Genomic DNA, 20,351 nt, shown 5'->3' on the forward strand with positions numbered 1-20,351 from the left:
GGTGGCGCGCACATAGCGGTACATTTTATACGCAGCGAGCTTTTAGAATTGAATAGTAAGAGAAGGATAATTTCGCAGGAATCTTTAAGACTTTCGTGTTAATGACCTGCCAAGGCTGCTCGCTGCCCACTGCCCAATGAGCTATGCGCCTGATGGCTTTCATTTCTCTCGAACCTCAAATTGGGGTTTTACAAGCCGAAGAACACGTGAACTACGAGGGGCGCCGTAGTGGCGGACGACAGATTAATTTCAAAATCTCGACACAGGGGGCGTCTTCCGCCTGCACCACAAAAAGAACGCGGTGGGAAATCAAACCCGCAACCTCGTGTCCTTTAGCCACCGCGGGGGGTATCTGCCTCCAACCTGGCAGAAGCGTCTTTTAAAACAGAGAGATCTAACACAAAATAAGGTTCTTACTTCACATGCTAACTGTGCATAAGAACTTTGAGGAACACTCAAGAACTTTCGAGCAGTTGGCAATGAAAGTACTGCGGTGTGCCGAGATGCTGGGCACGCCAAGATATTTGCATAACAGCCAGTCGCTAATGTGGCTCGCTGTCCGCTGCACGTCCACACCGCAATTCCGCGATGCATCCAGCGCATGCTTCTATGGGCATGCCCATGCATGAATGGCGCAGATGGAGCCAACAGAGACGTCGAGGTGTTGACCGAAGCCTCGTGCCACCATTTTATCAATGCGGAGAGATGGCAACGCACGCTGCACTACGATGCGTTCACCCAAGGCTTTGAAGACAGGTGTTCGCATGCATATAAAACGTGTTGTGGGTGTATACAGGGGGAGGGGCGGTCAGTTAAGAGGTCCGAACAACTCACAAAACTTTAGGACCCCTTCCCTCCTGTCCTCGCAGAGCGCGGTGGTTTCAAACGTCGAGTCTACACCCAAAGCACACCACATCACCCAGATTGGCGATCACATCACGTATCGTTTGTCGGTGTGTACGTGAAAGTAGCCCGTACCGAACAGAACCGTCCGGTCAAATGTGAATTGGCGGCCTCCAGACTGACAGGGCAGGCATGTACTGGGACCGCGGGAAGTACTAGCACAAATCATTACCCTGGCTCCTTCACCTAGGACGCCAGAATCACAACATGTTTGGTCTGCGAGCGCGAGAGATCCGGGCTCACAGTACCGCCCAATCGCGGACGATTAACCCAAGGAGCCTCGGGAAAAGCCTAGAACAAGACAGGCCGCCATTCGCCCGAAGCAGCGACCTGCCTGAAGCAGCGACACGCATGGGGGCAAACGAAACAAGCACTCGAGAAGCTCCGCGTCCGTGCTTGGAGCACGTCAATACAAGCGCGCGTCGCCGCCACGTCCATCTGCCCAGGAGCAGTTTAATTACAGACCGATGCGAAGGGCGGCACAAATGCGACAACCGTTCCGGTGGCAGAGAAGGCCTTGCCACAAAGTGCGCTTGTTCGTGCACGAAGCTCACCAAGCGGTGGCCGACAACCCCGACCAAGTTTTTTTGTTTTTTTTTTTAATCCGCCCCCGTCCAGTATGTCCCGAACACCGTAGCTCTAATCTATGACTCAGCATTGCTCTGATCGCCACTCACCTGGAAGACGGAAATGTCGGTAGAAAGTACGCATTTTTCCCGAAGTATGCATGATCCCTTCCCGGCTTGCATGCAGTGAACGCTGATATTTTGAACGACAATTTGTCAGCGATGCGCAAGCATTTCCGAGAAGGCTGACACCTCTGCTGGTCCAACAGTTGGAGAGAGTCTGCTCCTTCTTGGGGACTAGGAGAGGCCCGGGACAGACCCAAAAGACAGCGCCTTTTGAAGTGGGTACTCTACTTTTACTAGAGCCATGTGCCCGTGAATGGCGCCGGCGGATGTCCATGGAGCATACTTCTGAAACCAGCAGAGTGAACTTCGTCAGGAAATTTCTAGCTACTGCGGGAATCGGTCCATTCAAACAATCTAACGCTGTTTTTCTACTCAATATTGGCACCATTCACCACGTTACCGTGCCAAAAGCGGTATGATTTCCGCAATATAAGCTCTGTTACGCGTTATCTCTACGCCCGTTACGGCGCCAAATCCGGGAAAAACGTGCCACGAGTTAGTCCGGTTCGATAACTGCCACAACAGATCCAAAACAATTATTCGTTATAAACGAGTAGTCCCTTGTAAAGTCGTTGGCCGTCACCGTGGCCGGGAGTGAGGCGAGTGTTTTTGTACAACCCTCCCCCCCCCCCCCCTTTCCCCCCTATCCTCACAAAATGAGTCGGCCTGGCGAGCTCCCACCCACATACACCCAGCGGGGATTTGGTCGAGCCAAAGACAAGCTGATATCCTCTTTCCCTCCCTCCCTCCATTTACGGAGAATGCAAACGAATGGACCTTTCAACGGCGTACAGGAGATGCAGCAGAGGGGGCAAATGTCAAATGTCATTAGCGCATTGTCAGACTACGGGCCGAAGAGCGGAAATGAAAGGACGCCGGGGAGAAAGAGAGAAAGAGAGAGAGAACTTGGAAAACAAACTGGCAAGCTGTTTCAGAAAGCGAATGGGGCTGACTGAGAAATGCGGGAGTGCGAAAGAGGAGCGGCAAATCAAATTTCGGAAGGGGGAGGATACATTGACAGAAGCGTACAGCACAGCAAGGATTGAATAAACATCAACCAAGGACGGGAGCTTTTCGGCAACGAAGAAGTTCGCTACTGGCAGAGATAGAACGTAATGTATGCAATCAGAGGCATGTGGCAACATAATGAACAACACGGATGAGATAATGAAAGCAGCGGAAAGATTCTATGCAGATATACAGCAACGTTAGTAAAGGAAGCAGTACTGATCAGACTCGCTCGGTTCGCGAGGTTCTAGCACTAACTAAAGAAGAAGAGGAAACAGCGCTCAAGGGAATGAATAGAGCCGCGGGTGACGGCGGAATAACCGCTGTTCTATAAAGGCTGGTGGGGATGCTGCAATAGGAAGCCCAGGAATATTGTTCTTCATAGTGCTTCAGGGCATTAAATGTACCACTGGCCTGGAAAAATTCTAACAGTTCTAATACAATTCTAATTCACAAGGAGGATAATGCCAAACGGCTCAAGAATTACCAACCTATCAGCCTACTATCTGTTGTATACAAGTTGTTTAACACAATATTAGCTGACAGCAAAAGTGACAAGTTATATTTCGCACAACCAAAGGAACAGGCTCAATTTAGGATCACATTTATGCCATCAAATACGTAATGGAGAAATCAGCGGGACACGTGCAATAGACCCTTCAGATGGCCTTTATAGATTATTAAAAAGCGTTAGTGTTCTTAGAAAACATAACACTCCAGAACAGTGGGAAGTACCGTAGTAGAAAACGCGTCAGACAAGGGGACACCATCTCGCCGAAATTATTTACAGAATCTGTTGAGGGGGCATTCAGGAAGCTTCACTGGGAAGAGTGAGGGAGTCGAGAAAATGGGAACGTCTGAGCCACCTGAGATTCGCACAAGACATATTTGCCTTGATCAATTGTTCGGAAGAGGACCTGCAGAGGGTGCTTGAGAAACTGGACTCGGAAAGCTTAGTCGTGGAATAAATGTGAATAAGTCGGAAGTAATGTTAAATCCACACGCAGAAGGCGCTCCTTAAGCCTATGCAATGAAATTCTAGGAAAGGTGGACGAATACAGCCATTACGGACGAGTACCTAGTGGCGACCCAAACCACCAGAAGGTAATCAGGCGTAGAATTACTATCGCTACCGCGAAAGAATCGGTCCGAACAGCATTCGGCAAATACACAGAAGTTAAGAGCAGCAGTCAACCCGTTCCACTAAAAAGAATACAACCAATGCGTATATGCACCTGCGGTGATGACTAATATGGCAGAAACTTGGGGATTTGCTAGCTGCTTTGAAATAAAACTTAGGTCGGCTCACCCATCCATGGAAAGCAGAATGATAGGAATTATGCTTGGGGATAGGAATCCAGCGTCTTGGATTGGGGTGGAAGACATCCTAGCTCAATAAGAAATCGGAAGTGGAGTAGAGCTGGGCGCGTAGTGCGGAGAGCTGCCAACCGATGGACTCCCGGGGTAGTAGAGTGGCTACCCGGAAACGGGAGTTGAAGCGGGGGAAGACCAGTGACACGATGTAAAAGTGAGACGGAAAAGAATGGATTTATGCACCACAGGATAGGAGCAGAATTGGAAGCGGTTAGAAGAGGCCTTCGTCCTGCAGTGGACCTGATTAGGGCTGATGATGACGACGATGAGAGAATCACTCGACCGACACACCGATATACTAAGAAGTGGAACACTCGTGGCAGGAGCTGGTATAGCGGCTGGAAAGGCACAAAATGTAGAAAACATACCGTACGAACGTTAAACGGAGAGGGAATGCGGCGAACAAAAAGCGTTATACTCCCACTAACGGACCTACAGAGGAGTAAAGGGAGAGAGAAGCTGGCGGGCCACTTTTAAGTAACACCCCCGACTCCCCTCATTACTGAAGGTTCAAAGGCCCTATTCCCGAAACCGCAAAGTTTTGCGCCTACTGAAGACGCGCCTGGCCTCAGGGCCCTCGTCCTCATTGACATCGAGTGGTTTCCGTGTGCATGGGTACGTTATCAATGCAGTACTACTACGCATACAGCCATAAGGGCGGAGCGAGGAGGGATTTTTATTAGGGGTAGGGATGGAGAAGTGTTCGAAAAGACGGAAGAATGACTTCGCACTATCGTATCTCTGTAACCACGGCTTAGTGTTGCGTCGTCCCCACGCTGCATATTTAGGCGTCACCAAAATTGGCAGCGATGTTCTTGTGTGCAGGTTTCAGTCACACAGGCGTCGTACTGGCTCCCAGACAGCACTTCCACGCCAATGAGGAAAAAAAAAAAAGGGGCGAAGAAACGTCCCAAGACCCAGTAGATATCGTAAGCTCTTGCTGACGAGTTCTAACCCAAGGGCTGAATCTCCGCATCACTTTTATTTTTTTCTGTACAAAGTTCGAAGAAACTTAAGCAACGTCTTCAGTCGCCAAGATGAGCTAAAAGCTTCTTATTGATCACCCCACGCATATGTCAGCCTGGGGACTTTCTTCGTGCACTGATCCCGAGGACAAACTGGCTACTTGTTTGTCTTGTTTTTTTTTCTTTTCTTGGAAGAGGAGCGCGGGGAGCGAATTCCCCGGGACACTTAACGGGTTGTATGCGAAAGCAGTAGCTTAAGCCTCGCGTTTACGTAGTTCTTCATTCTCTTGCCTCTTGCCTTGGCTCCTACCCTGGAAACATTGAAATTATTCCCATAAGAATTTAATTATACCCAAATATTATTTCTAACTAATTGATTTACTTCGTTTAAGTTAATCCACACACGTACTCGGCCCAAATTCCGGCTTTTTTTTTTTCTCTACTCTTTCCAGCGCCGACCATTTTCTCTATCACACAACAACGCCGATCAACGCTTCTTTTTCGTACAATGTGGCACTTAACACTCTCGAATTAAAAAAAAAAATTGCAACGTCAATCACACGGGCGCCCGGCAGCGCTAAATTAAGCTTGCCTTACGGTGGATGGCCGGGCCGCAAAAACTGCATATCTCAATTCTCATCCCCGTTCATTCTCGCGTAATGTACTTTCGCAGATCGCCCCAACTCATCCGCGGCTTTCCAATTTCTGCACTGGCCGGTTTTAATCATACGCAATTCTATCGCGGAGCAGGAAACCTGGAAACGCAGAGCCCGTCCTCTACGAAAACGCTGAAACACAGACCTCTTACCGACGATAGGCCGGTTTCGAAAAACGGTTGGAAAAACCCTCTCCCGTGGCGGGAAGCGCTCCGCGAGGGTAACAATTAGCAAAGAGAAAACATATCTGCGGACAAGAGTGTGTGCGTATGTACATACAATATTATGTGAATCAAGTGCACACTTCCCTTGCCAAGGAGAACAAGCGTAGCGAGCAATGCCGGAACAATGTGACGAAACGCAGTTGTATTCAACCTCTATAGGACGTGGCTACACTGTGCCGACAAAACAAATCCCCTTCATAACGTGCATGCGTCGTGTTCTGAGCTGTACCTGATTTATCCCTACAAAACGGAATCTGCTTCTTTTTATTGCTGTTGTTGTCTACTTGCCTCTCCCTCTTCGCAACCCACCATTTATCCTCGGCTACATGTTTCTAGAACTTAACGCGATCACACAAAAGGAAAATACTAACTGCCCAGGCTTGCATCTTTTCTCGCTACTGGGCGGAAGCACACGAGAACTTGTGCACTTTTTTTCCTATACTCTCACCGGAGAAAACTGCAGACTTTGTACCCAGGGACGAGAGCTTAAGTTTTTTTTTTAATCCCTCATATTGCAGGCGGTCTCCGAGCGAGGCAGTAGGCTATATAATACCCAATATATGCATGCCCTCACGCCGCGACTCTCCGGCAGCGACTATTTTTGTGACTTACGACCAACGCGCGCACGCCACACGACCTGAATGCTAAGAGGAACAAAGAGGACGTTGTGCGACTCCCAGCCTGATTTTAAAATAACGCGAATACACCTCGGCCGCAGAGCCAACCATGCTCGCTTATCAAAACTTGGAGCAGCAGCTGAGGAGTGCGCGAAACACGCACGTAAGCACACGGAAGCCAGCCGCGTTACGTCAGCAGCCCCGAAAGAACTGCGATAGTGTTTCACTCCAAAGGTTGCAGCGAGATGCTGAGGAGGCGTGGGATGGGGACTCAGGCTTGCTCCCACTCCACACCACCCACCGGGAGACGGACAGCATGGCCTGAACGACCGGGCGAGGAACCGACACCCCTAGACCTGGCCGTGTATTGAATTCTATCGCATTTACAAAAGTTATTGCGGAACTAACGACACGCGTCAGCTCGAAGCGGCACAGGAGATATGGGCTGGGACACGGCACACGAGTGAGCGCACGTATTGTGTCGGGTCAGAAGTTGTCGATTTCCTTTTTGGTTGCAGTTTCAGTTTTTAAGTGTGCCACTTATTGGGCGACCCCCTTCCCACTGCTTCAATCGATAAGAAGGTGCATATATGCATTTATATACCAAATTTGCTCAATTCTGATACCCCCCCCCCCTCCCTCCGATTCAGGCATCTTTTCTCAGTTTTCCAAAAAAAGACAGGCTAATAAAAGCCAACGGCGTCAATACCCCGTACCGGGGACGACACGGCTCACAGATGTGCACCTGAAGAGAAGACCACCAGCGATTGTCTTTTCCTTGTTTATTTCGGTCTTAATGTGTCATTTCATCCTCAGTTACGAACGCTCGTCTTTAAACTGCACTTTGAATGCTAATATAACGTAAGCACAATTTCCCACTTAGCTCCCAGTGATTGAGACTCTGAGAAAAAATGGCTCGCTTAGTATCGAAAAAAAAAAATCCGCATACTAGATCAAGAAAGGTGCGCCACATGAGTGGAACAAATCATTAAAGTTACAAAGTTAACTTTCTGACCAGCGCATATAGCCCCCCCCCCCCCTCCACCCTCTTTTTTTTCTTTTTCGAGTGCAGTAGAAGGAGTAAAAGAATGATAACTAGGGAAATTCATTTTTGAATAGGAAATCACTTTCAATATCGCAAACAATCGTGCGAAAAGTCATAGTATAGGACAAAATTTGCCGCGGCAAGCGAGTGCTGACAACAAAAACAGTTGCGCGCGCGTGACACAATATTGCTATGTCTATTTTCTAGGCGGTGAAGCGCGCGATGTTTGAATGAGGACCCCTCCTAGCCGGTCATTTGAATTCGGAGCGTTTTAATGAAAACGTCGCGAAATCTCCGACACTAACAAAATTTTTATACGAAATACTGCAATCGATAACTTCCAACGATATCACTTTAACGTGCACAAAACTTATAGGGGAACAAACCCTTGTGCTTCAAAATAACCGCCATGCCCAAGAACGCTATCGCGTTTAAACGTTCCTCTGGGATTGCCAGCGTGCGCAGCAATTTTTCCATTTTTTTATCCTAGCTAGTTCTCTAGTAATCTAGTAATCACGCTCAACCACGAAGACCTGGTCGCACTAAACCGATATGACGGTACGCGCAAGACAGCATTATTTGCGAGGAAGGTATACGGACAGCGATAATAAATTTCAACGTACCGGGTAGCTCATTGTCACCTGCACACACGTGTCAAAAACATTTCTCGAACTAACCAGAAGGACATAAAGAAAACAAACGCCGCTTGATAAAGCGTTCCACACCACCAGAGCACATTTCAGTTCTATCGGACTGTATACAGGCCAACGCGAGGTTGAGATAGAGGTACTCGCGTGCGCCGAATGTTAATACCAAGACGCATGGAACTAGAAAAAGAAAAGCGCCGTGACCGGAGTGCAAATTGGCATCATAATCGTACGTGGTGCCGTGGACACAAACAGGGAATTTCGATGGCCAGCCGTCGCTGTGTTGTTTGTTGTTCATGGCGATCGTTCAAAAGACCGCAACTCCTGGTTCAAGAAAGTTCGGAAAGATAAATAAAGTTCGGAAAGATAAATATTGCTGCGCACGGCTACACACCGCCAGTGAGGAATGCATCTGTTTTCTGGTTGCGACCGAAAAAGGAGAACACAGTTATCGGTCTACGAGGAATTGAATAGAACATTGAGAAGAACTAGTTAAGAACTTGATCTTGCAGAGAAATGGGTGTAGTTTTTTTTTTTTTAGTCCAGGAGCTGCTGTGACCCCTTCAGAGACCTTATTTAATAACGTCTAAAAGACCACAACATTATAGTGGACTAAGATATAAACCGCTGAATTATGCGAAACCTCGAAGCACCTCCCATTCCGTCAGCTGATCACGAAGAAGTGTCACCCCTGAACAGCGTGTAGCTGAACAGAAGCGATAGAAGAGGAAGTAGCGCACAAAAGCGCTGTTTTCCAACTAATCGTGGTTAGCGCTTGACAAATATAGACAAAGCCCTCAAGTTTGGGGACAGCTCTTGCAACAGTAGCCCCCACTCACCTTCTTCCAACGCCATCGTGCGGTTGCGCTTAACAAAATGTACTGACCAGGAAGCCAATACCCGAAGGCTACAACAGACATTCTCACGAATGTGCGGCTCAGGTTAAAAGAGTGCAATGGTTTCCTATCAGTTTAACTAATTATTCCTGCCCTCAAACGAATTGCAGCCCATAATCACCATCCACTGCCAGAGAGGGCTATAGTCCTGCCACGTGCCCGCCGCGCTCCATTCTATGAGCACGAATTTCCTGACCTCTCCCGCTATACACAACGTCTCCCCCTCATTCGCCACTTCTATCCTGCAAAGCCCAGTGTCACTTGCCTGGTCCCGTTTCGTCACAACTCCGTATTACATTCCACTTAGTCTACTGTCTCCCGAGGCTCACTTCCTGTCCGCCAGTGTGGTGCCTCTATAGACCACGCTGGCCGACAGGAAGATGATATATCATCTCCCCGTGCGCGGATGAATCAAGTGTCCAGGATAACTTTTAATATCAGTTTTATCCTCAAGGAATGCTTTGAGTTTGCTCATATATTCATTCCCCTCACCTTTAACCATACTATTGTATTCTATATATCATAAGTAACTATTCTCGCCCGTAACCATTATTTCTTGATGGATAACTCTGAATCGCTTTGCAACAAGACGCCCTCCCCGAATATCAAGTGTTCCCCATTTATATGTACATCCAGAAAGACTTCCAATTCAGCTCCCCCCGCACCCCCCCCCCCCCCCCCCAAAAAAAAAAAGAAAAAAAAGATCTCAACGCAGCAGGTGATAAATACATTTGCAAAGATTGTGTCCTCTTTCTAGTGAGGAAATCGTCGCTTTTCTTACAAGTGGATGATTATTGCCTGCAAGGTTTTCCGGTGCAGCTCGGCTACGTACCGAGGCAGCAGTTCGACGCACCAAAATAGTGGCGAATCAAGATGATGAAGGGAATGGCCATCGTGTCCGGCTATGCCCAAGCAATCAAAAAGAAAGACGAGGCACCGAGACCAGCCGACGATCATCAGCTCCCGTTTTGAAAAGCTACCGAGATTCCTAGAAATACCCCAGTGTTGAGCCTGTTTCCTTGCAAATAGCCTAAGCAAAGATGTGTTCTATCTATTCGGCACATTTCTCTCTATTAGTGGTTGAGGATGAGCGTCGTCCGTTGTGGAGAAACCTCCTAAACTACAGCCTCTTATTTTGGGTGGTGAACATTACAGGTGTCACTCGTTTGGTTTACTATTTTATTTTTGTAAACAAGTTTGACAAGTTTCGCAAGAAATCATTGTGTGTGTGTGTGTGGGGGGGGGGGGGGGGGGTTAAGCAGCATTTTTTAAGGCTGCTATGAAACAGGTTCCGACAAATAGGGCAATACAAACGGGAGCTTCCGATATGATGCGGAATTGTGTTTCTGCGTGTCCAACTCAATAAAAAAAACCATAGCCATTGCTTCAAAGAACACAGAACTATGTTTAGTAAAACTACGTTGACGGGCAAGGAAATACTGGCGCAGATAAAGTGAAACTACAGGCACGACTGCAGCTATTAGCGAGCCTATAGGTTGTATTCACTGGCGTAACACGCATGCGGGCAACCATGCGCGTGCGCCGCCATGCATTCGCCCAAGCGTCTGTGCTGCTAAGGCGACGCCGCACTGGTTGCGTCGGGCTCCACGAGGTGGCAGTACTTGTTTGTGCTGGCGCCTAAAAAATCACAGCACATGAATACAGCGAGCTGTTTAATGTTCCAAACTATGTTTCACAGAACGAGAAGTAATACCTCGACGTCAAATACTGTTACGTGCAGCACAATACGATCTACTTATCGCCAGAGACGGTTGAAATCGTCGCACGACTAGGTAGAACGGTAAAAACTTCGGAGCCTACGTATGCCCGGAACTGCGTGGCAGCGTCGTGATGGACCGAGTCGCGTGCGTATGCAAGTGAAAGCCGATTGCCACTCAAGGTCTGTCACCTCTTCAAGGACAACAGAAATATTGTTGAAGAAGATTTTGACGAGCGGAAGCCAAACAAGTTATTTGTCCAAAGGTCGCTTGCGATTCGCCAGCGCTTGTGTCGGCTAGGCAGAGCGCGCATGTCACAGCCCGGGAGACGGCCTCGCATGCACATCGATGCTACGCTACCATCGTATCTAAATCGGCGTACGCGTGAAACATTTCTTCAAACCATTCTTTGATTTTTGAACTCAACCATGCATTAGACGGCACTTGTGGTGGCATCCTAGGACGCAAGCAACTGCAGCGTCGGCCTCTTGCGCGCCGTGTCGCTTTCGTTCGCAAACGCGGTTTCATTCTCCGGGCATGCGAGGTGCTCGAGGGCAAGTTGAGCACCACTACATAACGTGAGTGCGATTAATAATATATCTGTTGGCGCCACCACCGTGAACCGGGTTGAAACGCGACAGACGATGCACGTTGGTGTTTTTTAAAGCAAAGCTTTCTAGCTCTACCAGCCAACAGTATTTTCGTGGCGTGCGGGACAAAAAACTCCCAACGCGGCGGAGGCGGCGGCGGAAAGGAAGGGGGGCGTGGAGGGTTTCATTTACGGAGCACACTAGAGATGGCGCGGCGAATTTACCCAGCGTTCCCCGCGTGGAAGTGCCTGCTCACCGGCGGCGGCGTCGGCGGTACGGCTTTGTCGTCTGCTTTAGCAACGGTTGTTTTGGGCCTGTTTTGGAGCAGCTTCGCGTTCACTGCGCACTGCCTTCGCACGATTTGATTAACTTGTCCGACAGCACCTCCAGGGTAACCCGCACCCGACGGAATTACGTGGTCGTACGGCAAACAAACGTTAAGGATTTGTTTGCAGGGCGGGAAAACAAAGTGTACAAACTACATACAGACATCTGGCCGCTAGAGAAACGCTACTTTTTGCGCACTGCTTGCCACGAATGGGACTTCGTTTCCTAAATTGGTGAATACCAATTCGGTTGTGTTTTAAGAGGTATTACAAAAGGCGAAAGGAGCAACTGGTTCTGACAAATAGCGATTACAAAAGTTCCCTCAGCTTTCTCGCAATGCTCAAACTTACTAACTTAACTAGTTTAAATCGGTATAAATGGGAATCACTAGCCTCAGATGCCGAATTGTTAAAAGGAGCCATGAATAGATAATACAACTTCGTTTAATTTGAAAGAACGAGGATTCAGTATCTCACTCAGCTCCATTAGAGCCACAAAAGATGTTTTTTTAACGAAAAAAAAAGCAAGAAGTATTTAAAAACTTTCAAATTTTGCGCCACAGTGACGTGTTATGAGCAAGAATGACGTCATACGGGCCAACAATAAAACATAATTTTCAGTGCGTTAACTGCACGTTAGCATTCAAGTGATGCGGTCAAATGGAACTAGAGGCCCCATTACAGACGTCCAGTCATGTGTCGTCGCGACAGGTCTCTTAGGCGGCCGCCAAACGCACAAACAAGGTTCCGTGACGTCATAGAAAAGTTGCGGGAAATTGGCTAGGGGGTCGCGACTGCTTCAAACGTTTTCTTTCATTTCTCCGTTATTTGTTCGAAGATTGCGATGATATTGGTATCATTGTTATCGGGACTAAGCAGTCTTTCTAATAAACCCAACATGTATTTTGTCTTCATGGCTCCTTTAAGTGTCTGCGCTTGTGCCGCGCGGTGGTGTAGCCCACTGATCTCAACTTAGTGGAGATCAGTGGTGTAGCCCCAAGCTAGTACATCAGGATTGCTAGGTTCCGCTGTCTCACCTTTCGAAAGCCGCTCCCCTCCGTTTTCTTTTTTCCGACTCACGGCCGGGCTACAGCGGCGGCATCCGCCGCTCTAGCCCGGCCGTGGCCGACGCTGCGTTCGGAACGCCGCCCCCGCGAATTCCAGGTAACGGCTGGCAGAATCTCTGGTTTCACTCTTTGTAGAGCCATGTGTGTGAATTCAAGGGACGTCACATGGGCAATTGTTGTGGGTGCCGTTTAAAGCTTTGCTTTCCAACCACCTTCACAGCGTGGATTGGAGCCATTTTTTTTTCTTTTTTCTGTGAGATGCGGGCGCAAAGCTCATGTGCAGGCACAACGGGCACTGTCATGGCGGTTTTCAGTGTTGCCAAGGGAACAATTGTCGCCCGCTAAACTTTCCAGTGAATACCATCTATAAGATCGCGTGCTGGTAACGGCAGCGATGGCACTTTCGCAGTTAGAGGGTGAAGGGGAGAGAGATTACAACCTTCAAAGCCTCCTTTCCCCGTTAGTGCACCACTGCAGTGGACTGATCGGTCTATAATTATTCCGCTTTTTAAAATCACATTTTTGCTGAATGAAATAATGTGACATGGGTCACGTAATTTTACCACAGGCAACTGGAGAGATGTATGCAAAGAAGAGGGACCGGTTTCACAAATCAGTCGTGCAAAATGTAAGCTGACGCTGTTGAATGTGACAAGATGCTTAGTGAATGTGGCCGTAGATTATTTGCGTGAACAAGATAGCGCACCATGGCGTAACCACTAGTTAAAACAGACTGGAATAACAACTGAAAGAGCCCCTTTGTTAAGTTCAGTGCCCAACGCCGCTTGCTAGGCTTTCGCAAACTACAGTTAACAGACGGGAGTCAAAAGAGAAAGAAACCCGTATTGTAAACAGCAACCTGTCTGCGGCTACGAAAGGCACCGACGTCATCGCGCATTGACGTCATCGGAAGGGGCTTCCTCGTCTTCCTTCCAGCTCTCGACAGAAAACCAAACAACGAGAATGCAGTCCGCCCCCCCCCCCCCCCTCTCTCTCTCTCTCTCTCTCTCTCTCTCTCTCTCTCTCTCTCTCTCTCTCTCTCTCTCTCTCTCTCTCTCTCTCTCTCTCTCTCTCTCTCTCTCTCTCTCTCTCTCTCTCTCTCTCTGCAATTCTGTATCTGCAGAGTCCGCTAGGGACGACTCTGCTATAACTTAACTCGCGTGGAGTTCGGGGAGCTCGGAAGGGGTAGCAGAGCAGCGCAGGGTGGGGAAGCCAAGGCCCCGAGCTCTTTTCCAGTTTTTGTTCGTTTGTTTGTTTCCTCATGTTGGACGTTTCTTCTTTTTAAGTTTTATTCGCTGCCTTTCTCTCTTTGCGTGTTCAACATACTTCCTATGAACTCGTGGCTCGGGTACTTGCAGGCCAGCAGCGCCATAAAGGAAGTCACACCACTCAGCATGGTGAACCAGGTGATTCGAATAAGGCCTAACGGATGATTAAACTTCGCTGGATTGCAACAGGGGAATTGAACCCTAGTTAGTTTCGAAGCTGGTATGCACCTGTATAATCAGCTAGAACGGCCATTTCTATTTTAATATCACTAACGATACCATTCTGAGGAACCATAGAAAGCCCATAGTAAGTACAAAACACCAATATTTACACTACGAAACAGGACATCAGCCTGCAGCATCGACGCCTGATTTTAACGGCACGCGAGCTAAAGAGCTCGGCGCTGACCCTACGGTTGACCGTCCACAGCACGTGCGGAGAACGCGTAACGGCACGGGAGGAGAACATGGATATTGTGAGGCAAGTTAAAAGAACATAAAATAATAAGTGCCTCAGCCTGCGCCACTAGGTATAGCAGGCTTCCGTGAGGAGAACAGGTGCACCCCAGCCACGCAGAATGCTGACTCTGAAGAAGCGTAGCGGCGAGAAGGGCCGCCAGTGTGCCTGTCGAAGTAATTCCCGCCGTGTGTCGTGTCACGTATTCGTGGCTCCTCAGCGCCGAGTTCCGAATGGACCCGCCGCGGTGGTTCATTGGCTGTGGCGTTGTGCTGCTCAGCCCAAGGACGCGGGTTCGATACCGGCCGCGGCGGATGCTTTTCTAATGGAGACGAAAAGCGAAAACGACCGTGGGTCGAGATTTTGGCGCACATTGAAGATCCCCAGGTGGTCAAAATTAATCCGGAGCCCTACACTACAGCGCGCCTCATCGCCCACTGTAGCTTCGGCGCATTAAACACCACAATCAATCAATCAGTTCTGACTCGATGGCCTGCGGTCTCGTAACCAATGACGACGAATAAAGAACAAGGAAATACACAATCATTTCTTCTGTTACCAAACATATCAACTATCTCTTCCGCGTGAACGGGACAGCTGTATTTTAAAAACATAGATTTCAAGGAGCGTGGCGCACCCCTCAAGCAATGGTTGAAAACGAAACGAGATAACACTGCAAACAGAAGAGTATCTGAAGTGAATATCCAACCCTGCATAATATTAAACGCATATACAAAGAATGACATAAGCAAGATACCTGTCTACAATATTCGAAATAAGTAATAAAACAAAACATCTAAAGTAATTGAATAAAGATGTTTGCTCGCATTACACAAATTTGGATATTCGAACCCTATTCGAAACATAAATCTAAAAAACTAACAAGCTATACTATAATGGGCAAATAAATACGGGAGTGGTTGGTTCTCATGAATTAAAATCGCTGCTACATGTACGTAATACAAAACTTAGCATATTTAAGCATACACCTGTAACATAGGACATTTAGATGTAATTAATGGCTTGCAGTATTTGTGGCACAAAAATGTATTAGCAAATTGCTTAGATGAGTTTCAACAGCAGAGCTCAAGGTAGCCCCTTCTCTCTTTCTCTTTTTTTTTTGTTATTTGCCACGTTTGTTTGCGGTATGACGATTTTTGACGCCTGTCACGGCTGTAACGCCGTGCACGAAACGAAACGAACCGAAACTAGTTATTCCTTCAATGTGTTAAAAAGCGAGCTACAGGAAGCTTTTGGGCTTGCTTGCAGGAAAAATGCGCTTTGTTTGCTAAAATCGAGAAATTCTAAACAGGTTTCAGAAAGAAGGGCTTCTTCATGCAATGACCCTGCTATTATAATAGTGACTGGCGCTGCAGCAATGAAACCGACCGCATAACATGGGCTAAACGCGGTGTCTCTTGGATCAAATTGAGTTCAACAACTTTTATTTTCATCCAAAATCGATGGAGGAACCTGCCGCACAACAGCACATTGCCATGAGCGCGCAGTTCCCTCTATAAGTTAGAACTGCAACATGCTGCGCAAAGAGGTTAGTGGGATGGGTTCAACTTTCTACTTGAGCGTATAATATAAGAATGGATGTCTTTAATATTCGGCTCAATTTCCACGATTTATGCACAGCCGTACACCAGGCATCATGACGCTGTGCCTCATGGGCATCGCAGGGCGAAAGCACGCTCGCTGCTGACGCCTGGAGAAGCTGTGCTCATAAGCGAGATTTGTTTGAGCGCATTTTCTATTTCCATCCTTCTTGTATTTTTATCTTTCTTGTCTTTCTTATAGTGCTACCGAGGTGCAAAGAGCGCTTCGCGACATAAACGTCCTCACTTGGCCCGTCTCAGCCCCTCTTCTTTCGGCACCTCAGCAAGCTAGGAGCGATCGTAAAGAGGTCTCTCCGTGTTTTCAGGCGGGATACGATGCGAAATGACGCTTCTGCTCCTTCGGTACCGTTTTAACAACCAAAACTACTCAGCAAACGCTTGCGTGCGCGGGAGGGGTGGCACAGTAAACACGCCGTCCATCGCCAAGACGCCGTTGATGCAAAGCTGGCCGAGAGCGATTCGGAGAATTGCAAACAGCCAGGAGAGCCGGAAGTGGGGAAAGAGGGGCGGTTTCGTGCCCTCGTTCTACAGTATCGCTCCGGACTGAGCACAAGCGCACGACGCCGCGTGCGAACGCAGAAAAGATGGAGTGTGGGTGTGCGCTTTTATTCCTGTAGTTGCAGTGCCTACCATAAATGAATAGCCGCTGTCAATGCTAGGCTGAGCTTGCCTTTGCAACATCCGCGCTTTTGTGCGCTCCAAACACTAACCGGTGCGGCCCCGCGTGGCTGGAACTTAAACGTATCCACGTAAACAAAAGTGCGCAAACAGCCTAGTTGCGTTCACCAATCAGTCATAAGGCGCCATTATATGCATACGCCTCAATCTCTGCCCGAGCCAAAGCAGATACACACAAGCGCCTGGATATGATTCTGGGAACTAAATTAAGTGTATGCTGCAATCACTGACGCCTTTTACTCTTCGAGTTAATCGGCATAATCAGCGCACTCGCACGCATTATCGGAATGCGAAATGCTACTCATCACCGGCGCACTATCTTGGGGACATGTCGTGTAACATAATGAACAAACGTACGCAAATTACAGCTCAACTCTCGTCGTCCTTATCGCCTCTCCGAAGTCCTGTTTTCGCAATGATACACCCAGTCAGCTGATCGAGTCAGATCAAATCGTTCACTAGAGGAACGCGAGCAGGCTTTTCTCAGCGGGTCCGCCACCATTGACGATCCCATCGTAAAACGACGACTGCGAAGACGACACAGCGCTTTTCTCGAGAGATCTTGGCGCGTGAATCAATACGTGCCCGAGCCGTTTATGTCCCGTACACGGCCGGTTTCGAAATATACTCATTTCTTGGCTGAGGAGGAGCGCTACGGTCTCGGAACAAGCTCGGCACACACTGTTCGCGTTGCCGTCACAACACTGGGGTCTCACAGAGAGCCCAGACACACGCGTGCACCCCCTTCGAGCAGAATCGCACGCAGCTGGCCCCACGCGGCGTTCAAGTACCTCGGGCCGGCTGTCATCTCGCTGCTCGCCACCCTCCTTTGGAGTGGGATCCGGGGACGGCAAGCAACGCCCAGGCACTGGATCGCCGAGTTCCCGCAGGGAAGTCGGCGATCGCAGCGGTGCGCGTTACTGATAATCAGTGCGCGAATATGCAAAGGTGAGAGGGTGGTTACGAGCCGTCTCACTGGCGAAATTCGCGCTGCGCTGCCGCTGGGAGATGCGAGGCATCATCCGAGGAGCGCGCAGTCGGGAGCTGCCGATGTCGGAAAGAAACCAAAACTTCAGTGGAGGCGCCGGCGGCTGCGACGAAGGCTTACCTGGCCGCTGGAGGCCGCCGGTGAGTTGTCGGCCACATCGTAGATGACAGGGGGAAGTCCCAGGCCAGACCCGCCGAAGACGGAGATTCCAAATCCGAATGATTCACTTCTTTTTAGCTGGACACTCCGCAACTCTCGGTCGTCCATTATCCAGAGCCATGTGCCTATGCTGCCCCCGCAAGGCAGAATCTGCCTGTAGCCGGAGCAGCCGCCGAGCAGCACAGCGGACAGCAGCGCACCTTCGGTTGTGGTGTTTTCAATCGCCACACGCGCTGATGCAACGCTACGAAAACTATAGCTATTTATGCGTAAAACGTTAACTTAAGTTCAAGTAGTCAGATATAACCTCTCATCCTACCACAAAATTATTGCCTGTTAAATCTGCTCAAGCTACTATCCAAAAGCCCAATCGCTATCACGGGCAACTTGTTGCCATAGCAACAAAACACGCTTCAAAATGGACGCCTTCAATATGGCTGTTAGAGCTGTTCGAGCATCGACTCGGGATTTTCGACATTAGTATGGTGTCTTATAGCCACAACCTAACCAAAGTTAGCAATATTTACCAAGTATGCATTCTAATAGAGCCCTCCGCTTTATGCGATTCGTTCGACATTGTTCTGGATCTGTGCACGAAGCGACATCACCCAAGTGCGTAGCGGTTACGTCTGTCGGCAATGTGCTGGCGCCGAACTAACCGATGTGTCTGTTACAGATTGAGGACAGCAACGAAGGCCGAAGTTATCGACGGAAAACTAATCGCACGTGACATTGAGGGAAGTATTCGAGCTGCGATTGATGACGTCCTTTCTAGTGGAGGTCGGCGGCCACACTTAAGCGCCGTATTGGTTGGTGATGACGAAGGAAGTTCAGTCTATGTGAAGAACAAGATAAAAGCTGCCAAAAGAACAGGTATGCGTTAATACTTATTACATATGCGATGGCAGTGTACAACTGCTACGAGTCAGCGTAAAATTCACGCGCAGCTTCTGTTGTGACTGCCAGTTCTGTTTCCTTAAGCCACGATTCTACTAGCGTCCAACTAGTGTATCCGTCGTTAGTAAACATTGTACTGACACGTTTCTAGTAGCATATGGGAACTAGTTAGGGTTATTTGTGGTGCTACCGGTACAAATCATTGCATAAAAGAGAGCAAAGTCTTTGCGGCTGCAAGCAACACTATCGACCGCTTGACCTTCACACAGTACATCATATGATTCTTAACTTGGAATACATCTCAGTTGGTGTACCGAAGTTACACTGATAAATCGATTTCCCAGTAATCTGCACGCCGCAGAGTCATTGCACGATGTAGCTCGGCAGGACACAGTCGCAACCGCAGTTGCGAGTTTGAGTATTGTTGCATCTCTATGGAGATGCAACAATACTCAAACATGCATTAAAATACGCCTTAACTTGTAGTCTGCTTGTGTAACGTAGCTTATATTGTAAGGAGACGTCATGCGGATATTATGCACATACAGACTGCGGGTATTGATCAGGCAGAAAGAATGAAGTCTTTGTGTTGCGTGCATGTTGAGAGACTTTTTAGTATGACACTAACTAACAATAAATTTCATGATGCCAGGCTATTTTATGCATATCTGCTGCATTTTTGGTGCAAATTGGGACAAATGAGGTATGTGATGCACCAAATTTAAATTTCCATCTTTGCGGTATTGGAAACCTCTGGTACAGGAGGACTGCAACTTGCATGGTTCTGTAGTGGGGAATAAATGAGAAATAGAGGTATTTATATTGAGACGCAGCGTTGGTCTGTAGTGAAATAAATCGCTTAAATAGAAGTGAAAACTTTAGGTAGACACCTTCAGGAGAATTAGAAACTGGGCTTCTTCTATAGAACAGCATGACTCGTAGGCGTACAGTTGTTCCAAGCTTTTACTTCTGTTTTACAGGAATAACAAGTGACACCCTGCATCTTCCCTCTTCAACCACACAAGCGGAATTGCTTGATGTCGTGCAGACTCTAAATAACTCTGAACGTGTGGATGGCGTTCTTGTTCAATTGCCACTGCCGCCGCATATACAGGAGAGTGTAATATGCAATGCCGTGCTCCCCTCTAAGGATGTGGATGGTTTTCATGCTGTACAAATGGGGCGGCTGTGCTTAAACATGGACTCCCTGGCCCCCTGCACGCCACTGGCTATAGTCGAGATACTTCAACGCACTGGTGAGTGTCTGTAAGCTTAAGAAAATGCAGTTTATTGCACCAAATGAGTTCTGTAGGGAAGGCTGTACAATAATTTATGCCGTGCTGGGGGGTTCTTTAATGTGTGCCAATATGTCATACATGGGTGTTTTTGTATTTCACCTCCATCAGAAATTCAAAGCTAAAAGGGGGCTTTGCATGCCACACCTACACCTCAACTACAAGGTGCAACGTAGTGACGGTTTACGGAATGGTTTAGATGTCCTGGAAGTTCTTCACGTGTGCCAGACTCGTCTACACATTAATCTTTCTCTGTCTC

The 20,351-nt window shown here is 48.2% G+C and overlaps 2 protein-coding genes across 2 annotated transcripts in view; one reads left to right on the forward strand and one right to left on the reverse strand.

Annotated features, from left to right (window-relative positions):
* Positions 1-18,112, reverse strand: part of Efa6 (Exchange factor for Arf 6) — a gene marked incomplete in the record, with an annotated part of 221,222 nt that extends 203,110 nt beyond the window's left edge. Inside the window, 1 exon segment of the mRNA XM_077686123.1 lies at positions 17,862-18,112. Coding sequence (XP_077542249.1) covers positions 17,862-18,008 — 147 coding nt within the window.
* A 183-nt stretch (positions 18,113-18,295) lies between these two features.
* Positions 18,296-20,351, forward strand: part of Nmdmc (NAD-dependent methylenetetrahydrofolate dehydrogenase) — a 28,752-nt gene continuing 26,696 nt past the window's right edge. The window contains exons 1-3 of the mRNA XM_077686125.1: positions 18,296-18,512; positions 18,577-18,773; positions 19,778-20,053. Coding sequence (XP_077542251.1) covers positions 18,433-18,512; positions 18,577-18,773; positions 19,778-20,053 — 553 coding nt within the window. The 5' untranslated portion in view covers positions 18,296-18,432. The remainder of the gene's footprint in view (positions 18,513-18,576; positions 18,774-19,777; positions 20,054-20,351) is intronic.

The sequence above is a fragment of the Haemaphysalis longicornis genome, unplaced genomic scaffold (assembly GCF_048455015.1).
Source record: "Haemaphysalis longicornis isolate Haplotype H1 unplaced genomic scaffold, Haemaphysalis longicornis Haplotype H1 scaffold_1, whole genome shotgun sequence".
Taxonomy (NCBI): domain Eukaryota; kingdom Metazoa; phylum Arthropoda; class Arachnida; order Ixodida; family Ixodidae; genus Haemaphysalis; species Haemaphysalis longicornis.